This window comes from Macaca thibetana, chromosome 2 (genome assembly GCF_024542745.1).
Source record: "Macaca thibetana thibetana isolate TM-01 chromosome 2, ASM2454274v1, whole genome shotgun sequence".
NCBI classification, from domain to species: Eukaryota; Metazoa; Chordata; class Mammalia; order Primates; family Cercopithecidae; genus Macaca; species Macaca thibetana.
Window position 1 is genome coordinate 139401848 of NC_065579.1, and position 19652 is coordinate 139421499.

General features: G+C 49.8%; 2 protein-coding genes across 19 annotated transcripts in view; one reads left to right on the forward strand and one right to left on the reverse strand.

The window, feature by feature from the left end:
• Positions 1-19652, reverse strand: part of CAMK1 (calcium/calmodulin dependent protein kinase I) — a 105187-nt gene that overhangs the window by 67139 nt on the left and 18396 nt on the right. The window lies entirely within an intron of this gene.
• The window catches only part of TTLL3 (tubulin tyrosine ligase like 3), a 31562-nt gene that overhangs the window by 11436 nt on the left and 474 nt on the right, over positions 1-19652 (forward strand). For 3 of the 18 annotated variants that reach the window (XM_050778675.1, XM_050778679.1, XM_050778682.1), the window contains 4 exons: positions 4687-4835; positions 6166-6409; positions 8129-8564; positions 14534-15256. In XM_050778675.1, the coding sequence (XP_050634632.1) occupies positions 4687-4835; positions 6166-6409; positions 8129-8564; positions 14534-14674 (970 nt within the window). In that variant the 3' untranslated portion in view covers positions 14675-15256. Of the gene's footprint in view, positions 1-4650; positions 4836-6165; positions 6410-8128; positions 8565-9049; positions 11503-12959; positions 13228-14281; positions 14359-14533; positions 15257-17479; positions 18590-19652 lie in introns of those variants that run through there. The other 15 variants (XM_050778671.1, XM_050778684.1, XM_050778666.1 and 12 more) reach the window with 14 other exon arrangements.

Here is a 19652-nt window from a genome sequence, read left to right on the forward strand (position 1 = left end):
CCTGCCTCCCACCAAGCATCCTGAGGGGCAGTGCTTTCTTTTTTTTTTTTTTTTTTTTTTTCTTTTTTGAGACGGAGTCTCGCTCTGTCGCCAGGCTGGAGTGCAGTGGCACGATCTCGGCTCACTGCAAGCTCTGCCTCCTGGGTTCACGCCATTCTCCTGCCTCAGCCTCCCGAGTAGCTGGGACTACCTACAGGCGCCCGCCGCCACGCCCGGCTAATTTTTTATATTTTTAGTAGAGACGGGGTTTCACCGTGTTAGCCAGGATGGTCTCGATCTCCTGACCTCGTGATTCGCCCTCCTCGGCTTCCCAAAGTGCTGGGATTACAGGTGTGAGCCACCGCGCCTGGCCTGGGGCAGTGTTTTCTGAACACACTTTGGAGAAAGGTTCTCAGGCGGGGGAAGGGAGGATAAAGGTGAGCCTGGTGCTGCTTTAGGGAGATTCCATTCAGGAGAAGCATGCAGAAGCGACTGGAGGGAGAACAGCCCGGAAGGCAGAACACACAGTAAGCATTTTTTGAGCAACTCCAATGTGCCAAGCATTGTGCCAGGTACCAGAAATGAAGCGTAGCCTCTGTTCTCAACCGGGACACAGCTCAAGGTTTGAGACCTGCAGGAAGCCAAGTGGGAGTGCTAGGAATCTCAGCTGGGGTGGTGGTAATGGAAAGAAATTGACAGATTTAATTACTCAATAGGGGAAACTGAAGAACAGAAACAAATGGACAGATTTAATTACTCAATAGGGGAAACCGGAGAACTAATGAATGACATGAGCAGCAGATCCACGTCATTAGCAAGTAATTCATTGCATCTTTTCTAAATGTCAGGAAATAACTTAGGTGACCCAATACTTTCTCTTTAGCTACTGGAAAATGTAAAGCTACCCATCTTAAATTAAGAATTATCAAGGCAGCCAGACGTGGTGGCTCACACCTGTAATCCCAGCACTTTGGGAGGCGGAGGCGGGCAGATCACTTGAGGTCAGGAGTTGGAGACCAGCCTGGCCAATATGGCGAAACCCCATCTCTACTAAAAATACGAAAATTAACTGGCCTGGTGGCACATGCCTGTAATCCCAGCTACTCAGGAGCCACTGAGTAGTGTGAGCCACTGCACTCAGCCTAATTCGTTCAATATTTACTGTTAATGCTTCTCAACTTTTTAAAAAAACAAATCTACTCGGGGCGGTGGCTCATGCCTGTAATCCTAGCACTTTGGGAGGCCAAGGCTGAGACAGGAGAATTGCTTGAATCCGGGAGGCAGAGGTTGCAGTGAGCCGAGATCGTGCCACTGTACTCCAGCCTGGGTGACAGAGCGAGACTCCGTCTCAAAAAAAAAAAAAAAAAGAATTTTCGAGACCTAGAACATTAGTCATGAAGCACGAGTCCTTTTTATTTCTGGTGTGTGGGGGCAGGTTCTAGAGGGCTATAGGAATCTCTCTAAAGTCGGGATTACATAAAATATTGCATCATATAACAGACGTACACAGTGTTGAATGGTTCAGTACAAATGACCAGCATTCATACATTCCTTCAATATTTTATTTTAGTTTAGTTTTTTGAGACAGGGTCTTACTTTGTCACCCAGGCTGGAGTGCAGTGGTGCAATCTTGGCTCAGTACAACCTCTGCCTCCCAGGCTCAAGTGATTTTTCCCACTTCAGCCTTCTGAGTAGCTGGGACTACAGGTATGTGCCACCAGGCCTGGCAGATTTTTGTTTGGTGGGCCTACAAACAAAAATTTGTGTTTTTTTTTTGTTTGTTTGGTTGGCCTAATTCATTCAATATTTACTGTTAATGCTTCTCAACTTTTTTTTAAAAAACAAATCCACTCGGGGCAGTGACTCATGCCTGTAATCCCAGCACTTTGGGAGGCCAAGGCTGGTGGATCATGAGTTCAGGAGTTCAAGACCAGCCTGGCCAATATGGTGAAACCCCATCTTTTGTAAAAATACAAAAATTAGTGGCCAGGTGCGGTGGTTCACACCTGTAATCCCAGCACTTTGGGAGGCTGAGGTGGGCGGATTACCCAGGTCATGAGATCGAGACTATCCTGGCTAACACGGTGAAACCCCGTCTCTACTAAAAATACAAAAAATTTAGCCAGGTGTGGTGGTGGGCACCTGTAGTCCCAACTACTGGGGAGGCTGAGGCAAGAGAATGGCATGAACCCAGCAGGTGGAGCTTGCAGTGAGCTGAGATCGCGCCAGTGCACTCCAGCCTGGGCGACAGAGCGAGACTCCGTCTCGAAAAAAAAAAGCCACCCAGTTTTTTGTTTGTTTGTTTGTTTGTTTGAATCCTGGATTTTAAGAACTAAGCCAGCCAGGTTTTCATCAAGGTTGACTTTTCATTAAAATACTGTTGTTGTTTTTTTTCTTTTCACTAACTATAAAATCATATTGTCATGTCGAATATACTTTTTCAAATTACACTCCTGTGTGATACTTTCCTGGGCCACATCACAGATTACTGAACAGATGCTTCATGCTACGGACCACAGAAAAGTTTATCAGGACATAGGTGTGAGTACTGCTGGGAGACCTTGCCTAGCCCCCTGCATCTTGCTGTACCTGTTCCTGGCACTCCCCCAATGGCTGCTGCCTCCTCCTTAAAAAAGAGAAAGTTCTCCATGACTGGAGACATTCAAGATGCTAAAGTGTTACAGAGTTAGCTTTCCCTGAATAGGAGGCTCCCGTCCTATTCATTCAGAAGGAAAGAAATGGGAGAGTCTGGATGAGGTAGCCATCTGGTGTATTTTGTGACTTGGTTTAGTTCAGGACATTTTCTGTCCTGTAGAGAACAGGGTCACTCTTTGTCCATGAAACCCTGTCTGTGCAGCCCAGTTGCTGAGGCAGGCTCCTACCAAAGTACTTGCTGAGCCATCCGTTAATTCACTGAGCAAACTTTTAGGGAGTACCTGCTGAGTGCCAGGTGTGGTGCTTGGGGATGGGGATTACAGCAGAGAACAACTACAAAAAATGTTGCTGCTCTTACAGAGTTTACATTCTAGTTAGGGGATTCAGACAATAACCAAATAAGCAGATGTGTCAGGTGGGGGTAAATGATGGGGAGAAAAGCAAGAAGAGGTGTGATATAGATGTGCTTGAAAGGAATTAGGCTAACATTGTATCAGCCAATATTAGGCGCAGATTAAGAGAGGAATGAACCCCCAAAAGCACCTATGCATGGAGGAATCAGACAGGACAGAGTTTGAATCCTGGCTGTACCACTCAGCTTTCAGTGTATGGCCTTGGGTAAGTCCCTTAACTCTCAAAGCTTCAGTTTACTTTTTTTTTTTTTTTTTTGAGATGGAGTCTCGCTCTGTTGCCCAGGCTGGAGTGCGATGGTGTGATCTCGGCTCATTGCAACCTCTGCCTCCTGGGTTGAAGCGATTCTCCTGCCTCAGCCTAATGAGTAGCTGCGATTACAGGTGCCCACCACCACGCCTGGCTAATTTTTGTATTTTTAGGAGAGACAGAGTTTCACATGTTGGCCAGGATGGTCTCGATCTCTTGACCTCGTGATCCGCCCACCTCGTCCTCCTAAAGCGCTGGGATTACAAGCATGAGCCACTGTGCCTGGCCCAGTTTACTTTTTATTTTAATTTTATTTTATTTTATTTTATTTTATTTTTTTGAGACCGAGTCTTGCTCTGTCACCCGCCCAGGCTGGAGTACAGTGGCGGGATCTTGGCTCACTATAACCTCTGCCTCCCTGGTTCAAGTGATTGTCCTGCCTCAGTCTCCCAAGTAGCTGGGATTACAGGCACCTGCCACCATGCCTGGCTAATTTTTGTATTTTTAGTAGAGACATGGTTTTGCCATGTTGGCCAGGCTGTTCTCGAACTTCTGACCTCAGGTGATCCGCCTGCCTCCGCCTCCCAAAGTGCTGGGATTACAGGCATGAGCCACCGTGCCTGGCCCAGTTTACATTTCTCTAAAATGGGACCAGTGCTGGGTGTGGTATCTCATGCCTACAATCCCAGCACTTTGGGAGGCTGAGCAGGAGGATCGCCTGAGGCCAGGAATTCAAGACCAGCCTGGGTAACATAATAAGACCCATTTCTGCCAAAAATAAAAATTAGCTTGGATGTGGTGGCATATGCCTGTAATTCCAACTACTTGGGAGGCTGAAACTTGGACCTAGGAGTTCCTGGCTGCAGTGAGCCATGGTTTCACCACTGCACTTCAGCCTGGGTGACAGACCAAGACCCTGTCTCCAAAAAACAAAACAAAAAAAAAGTTGGGGGGCAGGGGGTGGGGTATCAGTAATACTTCCCTGGCAGGGCCTTGAGGGGATTAGTGAAAATATATGGAAAGCCCTTGTCACAGTGCCTGGCACATAGTGGTGCTTTATCATTAGGAACTGGAAAGATTAAATTCTGTCAAAGACAGTTTTAATGTAATAGGAAGGGGAGTGGCACAGGTGGAGTGCTGGGGTAGGGGGTGGTTTGCAGTTAATGGAATTTTATCAACCTTTCCCTTTCCTGTAGTCTGGGGAGGTTAGGATTTCAGGGGTGGCTTGAAGGTGGGGCCGGAGGCTTGGGAGGGACCTATGGATATCTGCAGGGAGGGCGTGACCGAGGCTGCCTGGAAGACAGTGGGGGGTGGTGGAATATATCTCCCCTTGCCCTCTCCGCCCACATGTCCCAGGTCCAGCCCTGCCCAAGTTCCATCATTTCCCCACAGCGAAGGGGCAGAACTCAGGCACCTCGACACTCAGGTCCAGCGCTGTGAGGACATCCTGCAGCAGCTGCGGGCCGTGGTACCCCAGATAGACATGGAAGGGGATCGCAACATCTGGATTGTGAAGCCGGGAGCCAAGTCCCGTGGACGAGGTGGGGGTCAGCTCCTACTTCCTGCCTTGGCACCTCCCATCTCCCAGTAAAGGCCAAGGAAGTTAATAGTGTAGGTCTATTGAAGCCAGATTGCCTGGGTTTGAGTCCTAGCTCTGCTACTGATATTCTTCGTGACCTTGAGCAGGTTTTATCACCTCCCTGAACCCCAGTTCCCTCATCTGTGAAATGAGGAGGATGATAATACCTCCTGTGAGGTGAGGATTAAATGCAGTCATGCATCTAAAGCATGATTCCAAATCCTTAACATGCTTTAATTTATACAATCCTGGGAAACTAAGGCATGTGTAGGCTCTCACATGATCCGGAAGGATATCCATAAGGACCTGGAAGCAGCAGTTGGCTGCCCCTGGACAAGGAGATGTAATTTTTATTGTCTGCCCTTTTGTACTGTCTAATTTTTGTTTTGTTTTATAGTCTATTTATTATTGGTAGGAAAGTAATAGGTGCACATACTTTTAAAAAGCCCAACACTGGCCGGGCGCGGTGGCTCATGCTTGTAATCCCGGCACTTTGGGAGGCCGAGGCGGGTGGATCACTTGAGGTCAGGAGTTGGAGACCAGCCTGGCCAACATGGTGAAACCCTGTCTCTACTAAAAATATAAAAATTGGCCACACGTGGTGGCAGGCACCTGCAATCCCAGCTACTCAGGAGACTGAGGCAGGAGAATCGCTTGAACCTGGGAGGCGGAGGTTGCAGTGAGCCGGGCTCGTGCCACTGCACTCCAGCCTAGGCGACAGGACTGTCTCAAAAAAAGGCCAGGCGCGGTGGCTCAAGCCTGTAATCCCAGCACTTTGGGAGGCCGAAACGGGTGGATCACGAGGTCAGGAGATCGAGACCATCCTGGCTAACACGGTGAAACCCCATCTCTACTAAAAAAACACACAAAAAACTAGCCGGGTGTGGTGGTGGGCGCCTGTAGTCCCAGTTACTCGGGAGGCTGAGGCAGGAGAATGGCGTAAACCCGGGAGGTGGAGCTTGCACTGAGCTGAGATCTCGCCACTGCACTCCAGCCTGGGTGACAGAGCAAGACTCCGTCTCAAAAAAAAAAAAAAAAAAAAAAGCCCAGCACTTTAAATTTGTAGCCATGTATATATTCCTATTTAATCAAACAAAACTGGTTAATTAGGAAAAATTTAAAATCCTTAGCAAATTCCTGGCTTTCTCAAAGGGAACTGAGTTCTGGTTGAGGGAGACCACCTTACCCACGCAGCCCTATCAGCTCCGAGGGGATGAGAGCTCATGACAAGCTGGCCCTTCTCCCAGCCCACGCCTGACCTTTCAATCCCTGACTGCCCTCCTCCCCCGTAGGCATCATATGCATGGACCACCTGGAGGAGATGCTGAAGCTGGTGAATGGCAACCCCATGGTGATGAAGGACGGCAAATGGGTGGTGCAGAAGTATATTGAGCGGCCCCTGCTCATCTTTGGCACCAAGTTTGACCTGAGACAGTGGTTCCTGGTAACTGACTGGAACCCACTTACTGTGTGGTTCTACCGCGACAGCTATATCCGCTTTTCCACACAGCCCTTCTCCCTGAAGAACCTGGACAAGTGAGCCCCTCTGTTCGCCTCCCACAAGCTCCCTGCCTAGTTGGGGAACTGGCAAGCAAACAGGCAATTACAGTGCAGGGGACTCGCGCAGCAGCGCTAGGCTCCATGCACAGACTGCAGGCAGGCGGGCTCTCATCCAGCCAGCTGTCCTTGCATCCAACAGATTTTTTATTTTTATTTTTTTTGACGGGGGGTGGTCTCACTCTGTTGCCTAGGCTGGAGTGCAGTGGCATGGTCACGGCTCACTGTAGCCTTGACTTTCTGTGCTCAAGCAATCCTTCCTCCTCAGCCTCCCAAGTATCTGAGACCACAGGCATGTACCACAGCTGATTTTTTAATTCTTTTATGTAGACATGGGGTCTCACTATGTTGCCCAGGCTGGTCTCAAACTCCTGGGCTCAAGCGATCGTCCCACCTTGGCTTCCTAAAGTGCTGGGATTACATTGTGCCTGGCCCCTCCAACAGATTTGATCAAGTGTGTACCTTATGCCATGCACTGTTCTGGGCACTTGGGGTATAGCAGTGAACAAAACAAGATCCTGGCTCTCAAGGGCTTACATTCTAGCAGGGAGAAACAGACAAGCAATGAACACAAGTGAAATTATCTAACAGGTTCAAAGATTATTTGGGCCAGGCGCAGTGGCTCACACCTGTAATCCCAGCACTTTGGGAGGCTGAGGTAGGCAGATCACCTGAGGTCAGGAGTTCGAGACCAGCCTGACCAATATGGTGAAACCCCGTCTCTACTAAAAATATAAAAATTAGCTGGGTGTGTTGGCGGGCACCTGTAGTCCCAGCTACTCGGGAGGCTGAGACAGGAGAATTGCTTGAACCTGGGAGGTGGAGGTTGCAGTGAACTGAGATCGTGCGACTGCACTCCAACCTGGGCAACAGAGCAAGACTCTGTCTCAAAAAAAAAAAAAGATTATATTTGTCGTTGGGGGAAAAAGGGAAGCAAATGTAGAGCAGGGGAAAGGAGGTCAGAAGTTTTGAAAACCAAGATGTCGTGTTAAGTTCTGGGGTGAGAGAAAGCCTTGTTGAAGCCTGAATTCAAATTCTGTCTCTGCAGCTTCCAAGTTGTTTGACTCTGGTCATGTGAAAACCTATTTAAGCCTTGGTTTCCACATCTGAAGAATGGAGGCAGTAGTATGAAATTCATAGCTATCAATTATTGAGTGCTTCATATGTGATAGTGCTAAGCACTTTGTATCCCTTATCTTATTCTTCATAAGAACCCAGTGAATACTTCCTGTTCACCAGGTCTGAGGAAAAAAATAAAAAACAGTGAAGTGGGTACTGTTACTACCCTCATTTTGCAGATGGAAGAGCACGCAGGTTAGACGACTTGCCTAAGGTCTCACAACTAGTGTGGAGATGGCACTTGACCACGTCCTGGTGATGACGGGGCCATACCCTTACCCACCCTCTTATCTTCCAAACACTGAGATGGTTAACTGAGACTATGCACAAAGCACTTAGTACTGTGGCCCCCATAATTAGCGCCCTCAGAGCAGCCCTGAGAGATAACAGTAGTTCTGGCCCTAAAGGAATGTGGTGGGGCCCAGGCCTCTGTCCTTTTTGTCCTTCCCAGTAGGGCCCCATCTCCAGTTGAATAGTGCAGGGTGGCCCAGGGCTGGTTCCAGGACTTGCCTGTCCTCCCTGAACTTGGATGGGAGAGACACAAGGGCCTGGACTTCAGTTTTCTGCTCTCTGCCCCAGCTCAGTGCACCTGTGTAACAACTCCATCCAGAAGCACCTGGAGAACTCATGCCATCGGCATCCACTGCTTCCCCCAGACAACATGTGGTCCAGCCAGAGGTTCCAGGCCCACCTGCAGGAGATGGGGGCCCCAAATGCTTGGTCCACCATCATCGTGCCTGGCATGAAGGATGCTGTAATCCATGCACTTCAGACCTCCCAGGACACTGTGCAGTGTCGGAAGGCCAGCTTTGAGCTCTATGGTGCTGACTTTGTGTTCGGGGAGGACTTCCAGCCCTGGCTGATTGAGATCAACGCCAGCCCCACCATGGCGCCCTCCACGGCAGTCACAGCCCGGCTCTGTGCTGGCGTGCAAGCTGACACCCTGCGCGTGGTCATTGACCGGCGGCTGGACCGCAACTGTGACACAGGAGCCTTTGAGCTCATCTATAAGCAGGTGAGGAGGTTGGGCCCAGGCAGGACCCCAGAGAGTCTGCACCCTCTTCCAGGCAGCCCCATAGTGGAGCATAGTACTCTGCAGTCAGACCCAGTTTAAGACCCAGATTCAAGTCCTGGTCCTGCTAAGGTGACCTCACCTCCTTGAGCCTCAGTCTCCTGATCTTTGAAATGGGGATATTATTACCAACTTTCTCATGGGAATGGGAGAATAAAATGAATTAGTGTATGGGGATAATATTTCTAGAGAGGCATATAGCATAGTCGTAAGAGCAGAGATTCTGGAATCTCCTTGGTTTCTTCTTTTTTTTTGAGATGGAGTCTCGCTCTGTCTCCCAGGCTGGAGTGCAGTGGCCCAAGTTTGGCTCACTGCAAGCTCCGCCTCCTGGGTTCACGCCATTCTCCTGCCTCAGCCTCCCGAGTAGCTGGGACTACAGGCGCCCGCCACCGCGCCTGGCTAGTTTTTTTTTTTTTTGTATTTTTTAGTAGAGACGGGGTTTCACCGGGTTAGCCAGGATGGTCTCGAACTCCTGACCTTGTGATCCGCCAGTCTCGGCCTCCCAAAGTGCTGGGATTACAGGCTTGAGCCACCACGCCCGGCCGTCTCCTTGGTTTCAAATTACTGTTCAGTGACAACAAGCTGTGTGACTTTGGACAAGTTCCTAACCCCTAGGTCTCCTCATCTGTAAGAATAAAAATAGTACCTAACTCACAAAGTTAGGTACTATGAGTTGTGAGAATTAAATGAGTTGATAAGTAAAGTACTTCATTTTCATTTATTTATTTTTGAGACCGAGTCTCGCTCTTTTGCCCAGGCTGGAGTGCAGTGGCATGATCTTGGCTCACTGCAACCTCCACCTCCTGGGTTCAAGCGATTCTCCTGCCTCAGCCTCCCAAGTAGCTGGGATTACAGGTGCCCACCACAACGCCTGTCTAATTTTTGTATTTTTAGTAGATACAGGGTTTCTCCATGTTGGCCAGGCTGGTCTCGAACTCCTGACCTCAGGTGATCCGCCCACCTCAGCCTCCCAAAGTGCTGGGATTACAGCAGGAGCCACCGTGCCCAGCCAGTAAAGTACTTTAGAATAGTGCCTGGCACATAGTAAATGCTACTAAGTTTTAGCTAATGTTGTTATTACCTAATAAGGTTAGGAGTTTCATCATGTATAACCTGTAAAGTGCCTGAATGTATAGTAATAGGCAATTACTGGTAGCTACTATTATTATTAGTATTATAATTATTTCACTCATCTTGCTTCAAAGAGAGATTGGAGTCTACTTGTAAAATAGAACAGCATTTTAAAAAATCAGTCAGAAAATTGATTGTAAAGCTTTCTGAGCTCTGGATAGAATTTCTTGTGGCAGTTTAAGTGGCTTCTGATTAGCATTCGGCTTCTGTCAAGGTTTGGTTACAGGAAGAGAGCATACCGATCACGTGACCTAAGTGACCTCGTCTTTATTACAGTTATTGATCATTTCTTTTTTTTTTCAAGATAAGAGTCTTGCTCTGTTGCCCAGGCTGGAGTGCGGTGGCGCGATCTCGGCTCACTGCAAGCTCCGCCTCCCGGGTTCATGCCATTTTCCTGCCTCAGCCTCCCAAGTAGCTGGGACTACAGGCGCCCGCCAGCACGCCCGGCTAATTTTTTGTATTTTTAGTAGAGACAGGGTTTCACTGTGTTAGCCAGGATGGTTTTGATCTCCTGACCTCATGATCCGCCCACCTTGGCCTCCCAAAGTGCTGGGATTACAGGCGTGTGCCACCACGCCCAGCCCCGATCGTTTCTTAAATTAATATATTGGCGTTTTGGTTTCAAAAAATGTAAATGGGGAAATACATGGGCAGGAAAATATGAGCAAGCTGAGGGAAAAGGTGCCATTGTAGTGCAGTGCTCCCAATGCCAGTGCCCAGGCCAGAAGCATGTGAAAGCTTCTAAAGGTATGGATGTCAGGAGGCTCCACCCCCAGAGATTGACCCAAGATGTCTAGCTTGGGGAGGTGACTACGCATCTGCATTTTTCAAATTTCCCCCAAACATCTTTTTTTTTTTTTTTTTTTTTTTTTTTTTTTTTGAGACAGAGTCGCTTTATCATGCAGGCTGGAGTGCAGTGGCACCATCTCGGCTCACTGCATCCTCCGCCTCCCAGGTTCAAGCGATTCTCCTGCCTCCACCTCACTGAGTAGCTGGGACTACAGGCGCCCGCCACCATGCCTGGCTAACTTTTTGTATTTTAGTAGAGACAAGGTTTCACCGTGTTAGCCATAATGGTCTCGATCTCCTGACTTCGTGATTCACCCGTCTCGGCCTCCCAAAGTGCTAGGATTACAGGCATGAGCCACCGCACCAAGCCCTCTAAATGTCTTTTATTGCTGATTTGTTCTTGTTTTTGTTTTTAGGCCAGCACATAGTGAAGGCTCACACCTTGCACTGGTTTTTTGTCTCTTTTCATCTAGGCCAGCCCCAGTGCCTTTTGACACCACAGTTTTGATCTTTTGAGGGGCCAGGCCGGTTGTTTTGTAGAACTGTCCCACATTCTGGATTTATCTGATTGTTTCCTTATGGTGTTATTTACCTTGGTCTTTTGTTAGCTGATTGTCTCAGGAACTAGAAGTTAGGTCAGACAGCTTGATGAGGTTCAGGTTAAACATTTTTGCCAAGAGCACTTCAGAGGTGATGTTGGGTACCTCATGTGGCATCACAAGGCACATCCTTTGACAGTGTCTCACAGTTAGTGCTGCTGAGTTTGACTGTGGGTTACAGCGGTGGTTACGAGATCTCTCCATTATAAGCTACATCTCCCCTTTGCAATTAATTTTTTTGTAAGGTGTTGTGTTGGCTCTGTCCAGATGACTGTCATTTTCCTGTCATCCATTCATCTAATTGTTTTGATACCAGTTTTGATTATTGCCTATTTTATTAGAGTTGCAAAATGGCAAATGTCTAATTCTGTTGTTCCTTCTGCATTTATTAGCTGAGATTCTTCTTTAAAGATGAGCTTTCCCTCATCATTTGGGGCCACTCGGGAGTGCTGATAGCTATATTTTTATTTGATTAAAAAGAATTTTTTTTTAATTTTTCTTTTTTTTTGAGACAGAGTCTTGCTCTGCCACCCAGGCTGGAGTGCAGTGGTGCTATCTCGGCTCGCTGCAACCTCCGCCTCCTGGAATCAAGTGATTCTCCTTCTTAGATCCCAAGTAGCTGGGATTACAGGTGCCCACCATGGCTGGCTAATTTTTGTGTTTTTAGTAGAGACGGGGTTTTGCCATGTTGGCCAGGCTGGTCTCCAACTCCTGACCTCAGATATTCACCTGCCTCAGCCTCCCAAAGTGCTAGGATTACAGGCATGAGCCACCATGCCCGGCAATAGCTGTATTTATTTATTTATTTTTTTTTTTGAGACGGAGTTTCGCTCTTATCACCCAGGCTGGAGTGCAATGGCGCGATCTCGGCTCAGTGCAACCTCCGCCTCCTGTATTCAAGCAATTCTCCTGCCTCAGCCTCCCAAGTAGCTGGGATTACAGGTGCCTGCCACCATGACCTGCTAATTTTTTTGTATTTTTAGTAGAGACAGGGTTTTGCCATGTTAGCCAGGCTGGTCTCGAATTCTTGACCTCAAGTGATCTGCCAGCCTTAGCCTCCCAAAGTGCTGGGATTACAGGTGTGACCACCGTGCCCGGCGGATAGCTGTATTTTTAACAAGCTCCAAGTAATTCTGATGTTTAGATAGATTCTGATCAGGATCCTTCAGTGGCACAGAAGATACCTCCAGTTGACTCCAGGTTGCTGGCGAGGCACAGGGAGCTCTCCTGGAGCCCAGCTGAGGGCAGGACACACAGCTTGGCCTGATAGGAACTGAGAGTTGTAAGGGAGTCCCTCTCCTTGGACCCTTCTCTCTGCCTTCCTCTGCGTATTCGCTAATTCATTCTCTCCACAGACTGTCTTCTTTAAGGTTCTTAATTTCTGCTCCCCCATAACCTGGGTTCACACGAGGCTCTAGGGAGGCTCCAAGCCTCTTACCTGTCTGGGTGGCGTAACTCAAACTCCCTGTGCAGAGAATCTGATTGGCTGAGCTCAGGAAGCTGTCCACCTGCGGTAGCCTGTGCAGTGGAGCCACACACATTCCAGCAGGGGCTGGGGGCAGCTTAGGAGGGAAATGTGGCTGAGGGGTGCTGGTGGGACATGGCTGGGATTCCCCCATTCCTCTGGGCTAGCAATTCCTGGAGCTCTGTGACTCTAGGTACTGACTCAGAGCTGGGCTTTCCATTTCTCAGCTCAGAAATGTCTCTTTGACCGGATGCCTCAGAAAGTAATTCCACCCATCTCTACCCTGGGTCCCGCTGGGCCAAGGATTCCACTACCACTGACTGAGTGGGCCTTGTCTCCTCTTCTTGCCCACAGCCTGCTGTGGAGGTGCCCCAGTATGTGGGCATCCGGCTCCTGGTAGAGGGCTCCACCATCAAGAAGCCCATGGCGATGTGTCATCGGCGGATGGGGGTCCGCCCAGCAGTCCCTCTGCTGACCCAGCGAGGCTCTAGGGAAGGCAAGGACTCGGGGACCCCTATCCACAGGTCAGCTTCTAGGAAAGGTGCTGGGGCCAGGAGCCTGGGGCACAGTGAGAAGCCAGTCTCCACTGCCACCACTTCAGCCCTCGGAAAGGGGAAGAAAGGCAAGGCGAAAAGTGCCACAGCCCTGGTCTGCCCCAATCTCCCAGAGTGGGACGCCCCCAGCACCAGGATAGGCTGCATTTTCACTATGACCTTTTCTAGTGGGGACAGGCAACCCCACCACTTGAACAGATTGCCGTTGAGTCCGAAGAACCCCCAGGCTCTGGGTAAGACCATTCGCCCAAAACACCCAAGTGTCCCAAGGTGATTTATTCCTGCTCTCCAGGCCCCTCCTAACCACCTGGATCAGCCACCCCACCAAAGAGCCACCAGTAGCAAGTAAAAGCCACTACTCACAAAGTATTCTTTAAAAATACACAGCCAAATTAGCTGGGCATGGTGGCGCGAGCCTGTGGTCCCAGCTACTCGCGAGGCTAATGAGGATGGCTTGAGCCCGGGAGGTCAAGGCTGCAGTGAGTTATGATTGCACCTCTGCACTCCAGCCTGGGAGACAGAGCGAGATGCTGTCTTAAAAACAAACAAACAAAAAAAGCACTTTGGGAGGCCGAGGCGGGCAGATCACTTGAGGTTAGGAGTTTGAGACCAGCCTCGCCAACATGGTGAAACCCCATCTCTACTCTACTAAAAAATACAAAAATTAGCTGGGTGTGGTGACAGGTGCCTATAATCCCAGCTACTTGGGAGGCTGAGGCATGAAAATCGCTTGAACCCGGGAAGCGGAGGTTGCAGTGAGTTGAGATTGCACCATTGTACTCCAGCCTAGGCAACAAGAGCAAAACTCTGTCAAAAAAAAACAAAAAAAACCCGGCCAAATAAGTATTGTCTCCTCCAAAGTAGTGACTCTGCGAGGCAGAGTGATTTATTTCAAAGACGACCTTATTTCAAAGATGCCAGAACTTAAGCCCAGGTTGTTCTCTCCAGCGCCCACGCTTTTCCCACTGCAGTATTCTGCCTTTGCCTTCAAGCAGTCACCTCTGGGGAAAATAACTAACATGTGTCCAGCACTTAACAGTGTGCCCCATGCCACTACCTGCCCAGCTCCTTTAGTGCCTACACCAGCCTAGCAAGGTAGGTGCTATTATCCCCATTTTCCAGCCAAGGTATCAGGAAGTTTAAAGAAGTTGCCCAAGGTTGCACAGCTCAGAAGGGGCACAGCTGGGATGCAGACCCAGGTCTGTTGGACTCTACCCTGTTTTCTTCTCACTGCCTCTGGAGGAGGAACCCGGAGGGCTCCATCTGCCTTTACCCCGCCCCCTCCACATCCCCCCATCCTCCACACACACCTTTTAGGGCAGCTAGGCCACCTTGGGACCCCCCAGGCCCTCACAGCTTCTCTTGCTCCCACAGCCCCTCACCACTTCCCCAGCCTCCACACCAAGGCCCAGCTGCCTTCTCCCCATGTACTCCGACACCAGGGCCAGATCCTCAGACGACAGCACAGCAAGCTGGTGGGCACTAAGGCCCTGTCGACCACAGGCAAGGCCTTGATGACTCTACCCACGGCCAAGGTCTTCATTTCCCTCCCACCTAACCTTGATTTCAAGGTGGCACCCAGCATCCTGAAGCCAAGAAAGGTGGGCCTCGACCTGTGGCTCATACCCAGTGGACCGTGCTGAGCATGGGGTCAGGGCTGGAGGGCACAGGCAGACGGCAGCTCCCAGGCTGGCTGGCACCCCAAGGGAAGAGCTTGTCTCCCTCAGAAGCCCCTTTCTCAACAGACTTCTGACCGTCTCCCTCTTCTCCCCTCCTTTCACACTGAGGCTCCTGCTCTCTTCTGCCTCCGAGGCCCCCAGCTGGAAGTGCCTTGTTGCCTCTGCCCTTTGAAGTCGGAACAATTCCTAGCACCCGTAGGAAGGTCAAGGCCAAAGGCAAGTTCAAGGCCAAACTGCGACAAACCCAGGGCTGAGGCGTGCCCCATGAAGAGGCTGAGCCCCCTGAAACCCCTGCCCCTTGTTGGTACATTCCAGAGGCACAGGGGCCTGGGGGTATGAAGCTAGGGAAGCCCCTGCTTCGATTCCCCACTGCCCTTTTCCTGGATCCAACACCAAATAAAAAGAAACAAGTGAAGTATTTGGGGCTTGGCTCCATTGCTGTTGGAGGGTCAAGAGTGGGTGGGGCGAGGCCATGTACCTCAGGGTCCACAGCAAGAGCCTGAGGCCATCAGCAGCTCCGCCATGCAGCGAGGCCCAGAACTCTCACCTAAGGACAGACATGGGGCTTCCTATTTAGGGACTCCCCCAGCATCTCCGATCCAGAGGTGGGGAGCGTGAGCCTTCACTTTACAGATGAAGAAACTGAGTCTGAAAGAGGAGGCATGGCTTGCCCAAGATCATGTGGCAGTGAGTAGACTCAGGGACGTATTGCCAGAACTGCCGACCACGGAGAGCCCCCCAACACCAGAGAACAAGCCGGGCTAGCAGAATGACACCTAATGGGCATAGGAATGTTAATGTCATGAGACGGGGAAAGAGTTGACCTTGCCTAAACCTCAGCCCTTCTGCAGAGGGAGTGGGTCTATCCCTTCTTCAGCAAGGGGCCAAGGTCACCTAAAAATGAAATATCCAGGCCGGGCGCGGTGGCTCAAGCCTGTAATCCCAGCACTTTGGGAGGCCGAGGCGGGTGGATCACGAGGTCAGGAGATCGAGACCATCCTGGCTAACATGGTGAAACCCCGTCTCTACTAAAAAAAATAGAAAAAACTAGCCGGGCGTGGTGGCGGGCGCCTGTAGTCCCAGCTACTCGGAGGCTGAGGCGGGAGAATGGCATGAACCCAGGAGGTAGAGCTTGCAGTGAGCCGAGATCGCGCCACTGCACTCCAGCCTGGGCGACAGAGCGAGACTCCGTCTCAAAAAAAAAAAAAAAAAAAAAAAAAAAATGAAATATCCAATAAGCCACACCTACCTGAAGAAAAGTGTGGCACTGCTTAGTTGTAGTGGGTTGAACTGTGGTCCCTGAAAAGAGATGTCTACCTGGACCCCGTGAATGTGACCTTATGTAGGAAAAGAGTCTTTGTAGCTGGGTATGGTCACTCATGCCTGTTATCCCAGCACTTTGAGAGGGCAAGGCAGGAGATCACTTGAGCCCACAAGTTCAAGACCAGTCTGGGCAACATGGTGAAGCCGTTTCTACAGAAAACTAGCCGGGTGTGGTGGCACGCACCTGTAGTCCTAGCTACTCGGGAAGCTTAGGTGGGAGGATTACCTGAGCCCGGGAAGATCAAAACTGTGGTGAGCTGTGATCATGCCACTGTACTCTGAGCCTGGGAACATAGTGAAACCCTCTATCCAAAAAAAAAGTCTTTGCAGATGTAAATAAGTTTAAGATCTTAAATGAGATAATCCCAATGACCAGTGTGGTGCCTACATTCAATGACAAGTGTCTTCATAAGAAAGGATAAAGGCCAGTGGCTCACTCCTGTAATTCTAGCATTTCAGGAGGGCTGACGTAGGTGGATCACCCAAGGTCAGGAGTTTGAGACCAGCCTGGCCAACATGGCGAAACCCTGTCTCTACTAAAAATACAAAAATTAGCCGGGCATGGCGACATGTGCCTGTAATCCCAGCTACTCGGGAAGTTGAGGGAGGAGAATCACTTGAACCCCGGAGGTGGGGTTGCAGTGAGCTGAGATCATGCCGCTTCACTCCAGCCTGGGCAACAGAGTGAGACTCTGTCTCAAAAAAAAAAAAAAAAAAAAAATGATAAGGAGGCTGAGGCGGGAGGATTGCTTGAGGCCAGGAGTTGGAGGGTAGCCTGCCTGGGCAACGTACTGAGACCCTGCTTTAAAAAATATAATAGAGGCCGGGCGCAGTGGCTCATGCCTGTAATCCCAGCATTTTGGGAGGCTGAGGCAAGCGGATCACAAGGTCAGGAGATCGAGACCATCCTGGCTAACTCGGTGAAACCTTGTCTCTACTAAAAATACAAAAAAAATTAGCCAGGTGTGGTGGCAGGCGCCTGTAGTCCCAGCTACTCAGGAGGCTGAGGCAGGAGAATGGTATGAACCCGGGAGGCGGAGCTTGCAGTGAGCCGAGATCGCACCACTGCACTCCAGCCTGGGCAACAGAGCGAGACTCTGTCTCAAAAAAAAATATATATATATATATATAAAATAGAGTAAGAAGGCTGGGTGCAGTGGCTCATGCCTGTAATCCCAGCACATTGGATGGGGGGGTGCCAAGACAGGTGAATTGCTTGAGGCCAGGAGTTCAAGACCAGCCTAGTCAACATAACAAGACCCCAACTCAGTTGTTTTTTGGGTGTGTGTGTGTGACAAGGTTTCACTCTTTCACCCAGGCTGGAGTGCAGTGGCAACATCTTGGCTCACTACAATATTCACCTCCTGAGCTCAGATGATCCTTCCACCTCAGCCTCCCAAGTAGCTGGGACTACAGGTGCGTGCCACCACACCTGGCTATTTTTTTTTTTTTTTTTTGCATATTTTGTAGAGACAGGGTTTTGCCATGTTGCCCAGGCTGGTCTTGAAATCCTGGGCTCAAGTGATCCACCCACCTTAGCCTCCCAAAGTGCTCGGATTACAGGTGTGAGCCACTGAGGCCAGCCGCCATCTCAACAATTTTTTTTTTTTTTTTTTTTTTTTGAGATGGAGTCTTGTTTGGTTGCCCAGGCTGGAGTGCAGTGGTGCAATCTTGGCTCACTGCAACCTCCACCTCCCGGGTTCACTGCCTCAGCCTCCTGAGTAGCTGGAACTACAGGCACGCACCACCACACCCAACTAATTTTTGTACTTTTAGTAGAAACGGGGTTTCACCATGTTGGCCAGCCTAGTCTTGAACTGCTGTCCTTGGGATCCGCCCACTTCGGCCTCCCAAAGTGCTGGGATTACAGGCGTGAGCCACTGCGCCCAGTCTACAATTTTTAAAAGGATTACCAGGGTGCAGTGTGTGTGCTTGTAGTCCCGGCTACTCAGCACAGGTAGGAGGACAGCTTGAGCCCAGGAGTTTGAGGCTGCAGTAAGCTATGCTTGCACAACTGCACATCAGCCTGGGTGACAGAATGAGACCCTGTCTCCAAAAACAAAAACAAAAAACCCAGAAGAGCAGACAGACATGAGGAGAAAGCCACGTGAAGATGGAAGCAAGCCGGGTACGGTGACTCAGGTCTGTAATCCCAGTACTTTCGGAGGCCAAGGTGGGTGGATCTCTTGAGGTCAGGAGTTTAAGACCAGCCTGGCCAATATGGTGAAACCCCATCTCTATTAAAAATACAAAAATTAGTCAGATCTGGTGGCATACACCTGTAATCCCAGCTACTTAGGAGGTTGAGGCATGAGAATCGCTTGAACCTGGCAGGCAGAGGTTGCAGTGGGCCGAGATCATGCTGCTTGCACTCCAGCCTAGTGACAAGAGCGAGACTGTCTCAAAAAATAAAAATTAAAAAAGAAAAAAAAAAAAGCCTGGGCACGGTGGCTCACTCCTGTAATCCCAGCACTTTGGGAGGCTGAGGCAGGTGGATCACCTGAGGTCAGGAGTTCAAGACCAGCCTGGCCAACATAGTGAAACACCCGTCTCTCCTAAAAATACAAAAATTAGCTGGGCGTGGTGACACACGTCTGTAGTCCCAGCTACTAGGGAGGCTGAGGCAGGGGAATCACTTAAACCCGGGAGGCGGAGGTTGCAGTGAACTGAGATCATACCACTGCACTCCAGCCTGGGCCACAAAGCAAGACTCCATCTCAAAAAAAAAAAAAAAAGAAGAAGAAAGAAAATGGAAACAGATACTGATGTGATGCAGCCACAAGCCAAGGGACACCTGGAGCCATCCGATAATCTGGAAAGGATTCTAACCCCCAAGACTTCAAGAGTGAGGTGGTGCTGGGACTTCTGGCCTCTTAAACCAAAAGAACATTAATACATTTTAAGCCACTCAGGCTGTGTAAATGTGTTGTGGCAGCTCTAACAAACTAACACACCAGGCCAGACATTCTAATCCAGAAATCCTTGTGTAACTGCACCAGGAAATGCATACAAGCAGATTCACAGCAGCATTGTGGTAACAGCCGAATGACCTAACTGTCCACTAACAGTAGAATGGGCAAACTGGTCTATTCCAAGTATGGAATTCAAACCATACACCATACAACACAGATGCACTTTACAATTAGGAGCAAGAGCAAATCATGAAAGCGTATATACAGTGTGGTTCCAGAAACTTCAAAACCAGGCAAAATGAAATACATGGCCGGGCGCGGTGGCTCAAGCCTGTAATCCCAGCACTTTGGGAGGCGGAGACGGGCGGATCACGAGGTCAGGAGATCGAGACCATCCTGGCTAACACGGTGAAACCCCGTCTCTACTAAAAAATAAAAAAAAAACTAGCCGGGCAAGGTGGCGGGCGCCTGTAGTCTCAGCTACTTGGGAGGCTGAGCCAGGAGAATGGCATAAACCCGGGAGGCGGAGCTTGCAGTGAGCTGAGATCCGGCCACTGCACTCCAGCCTGGGCAACAGAG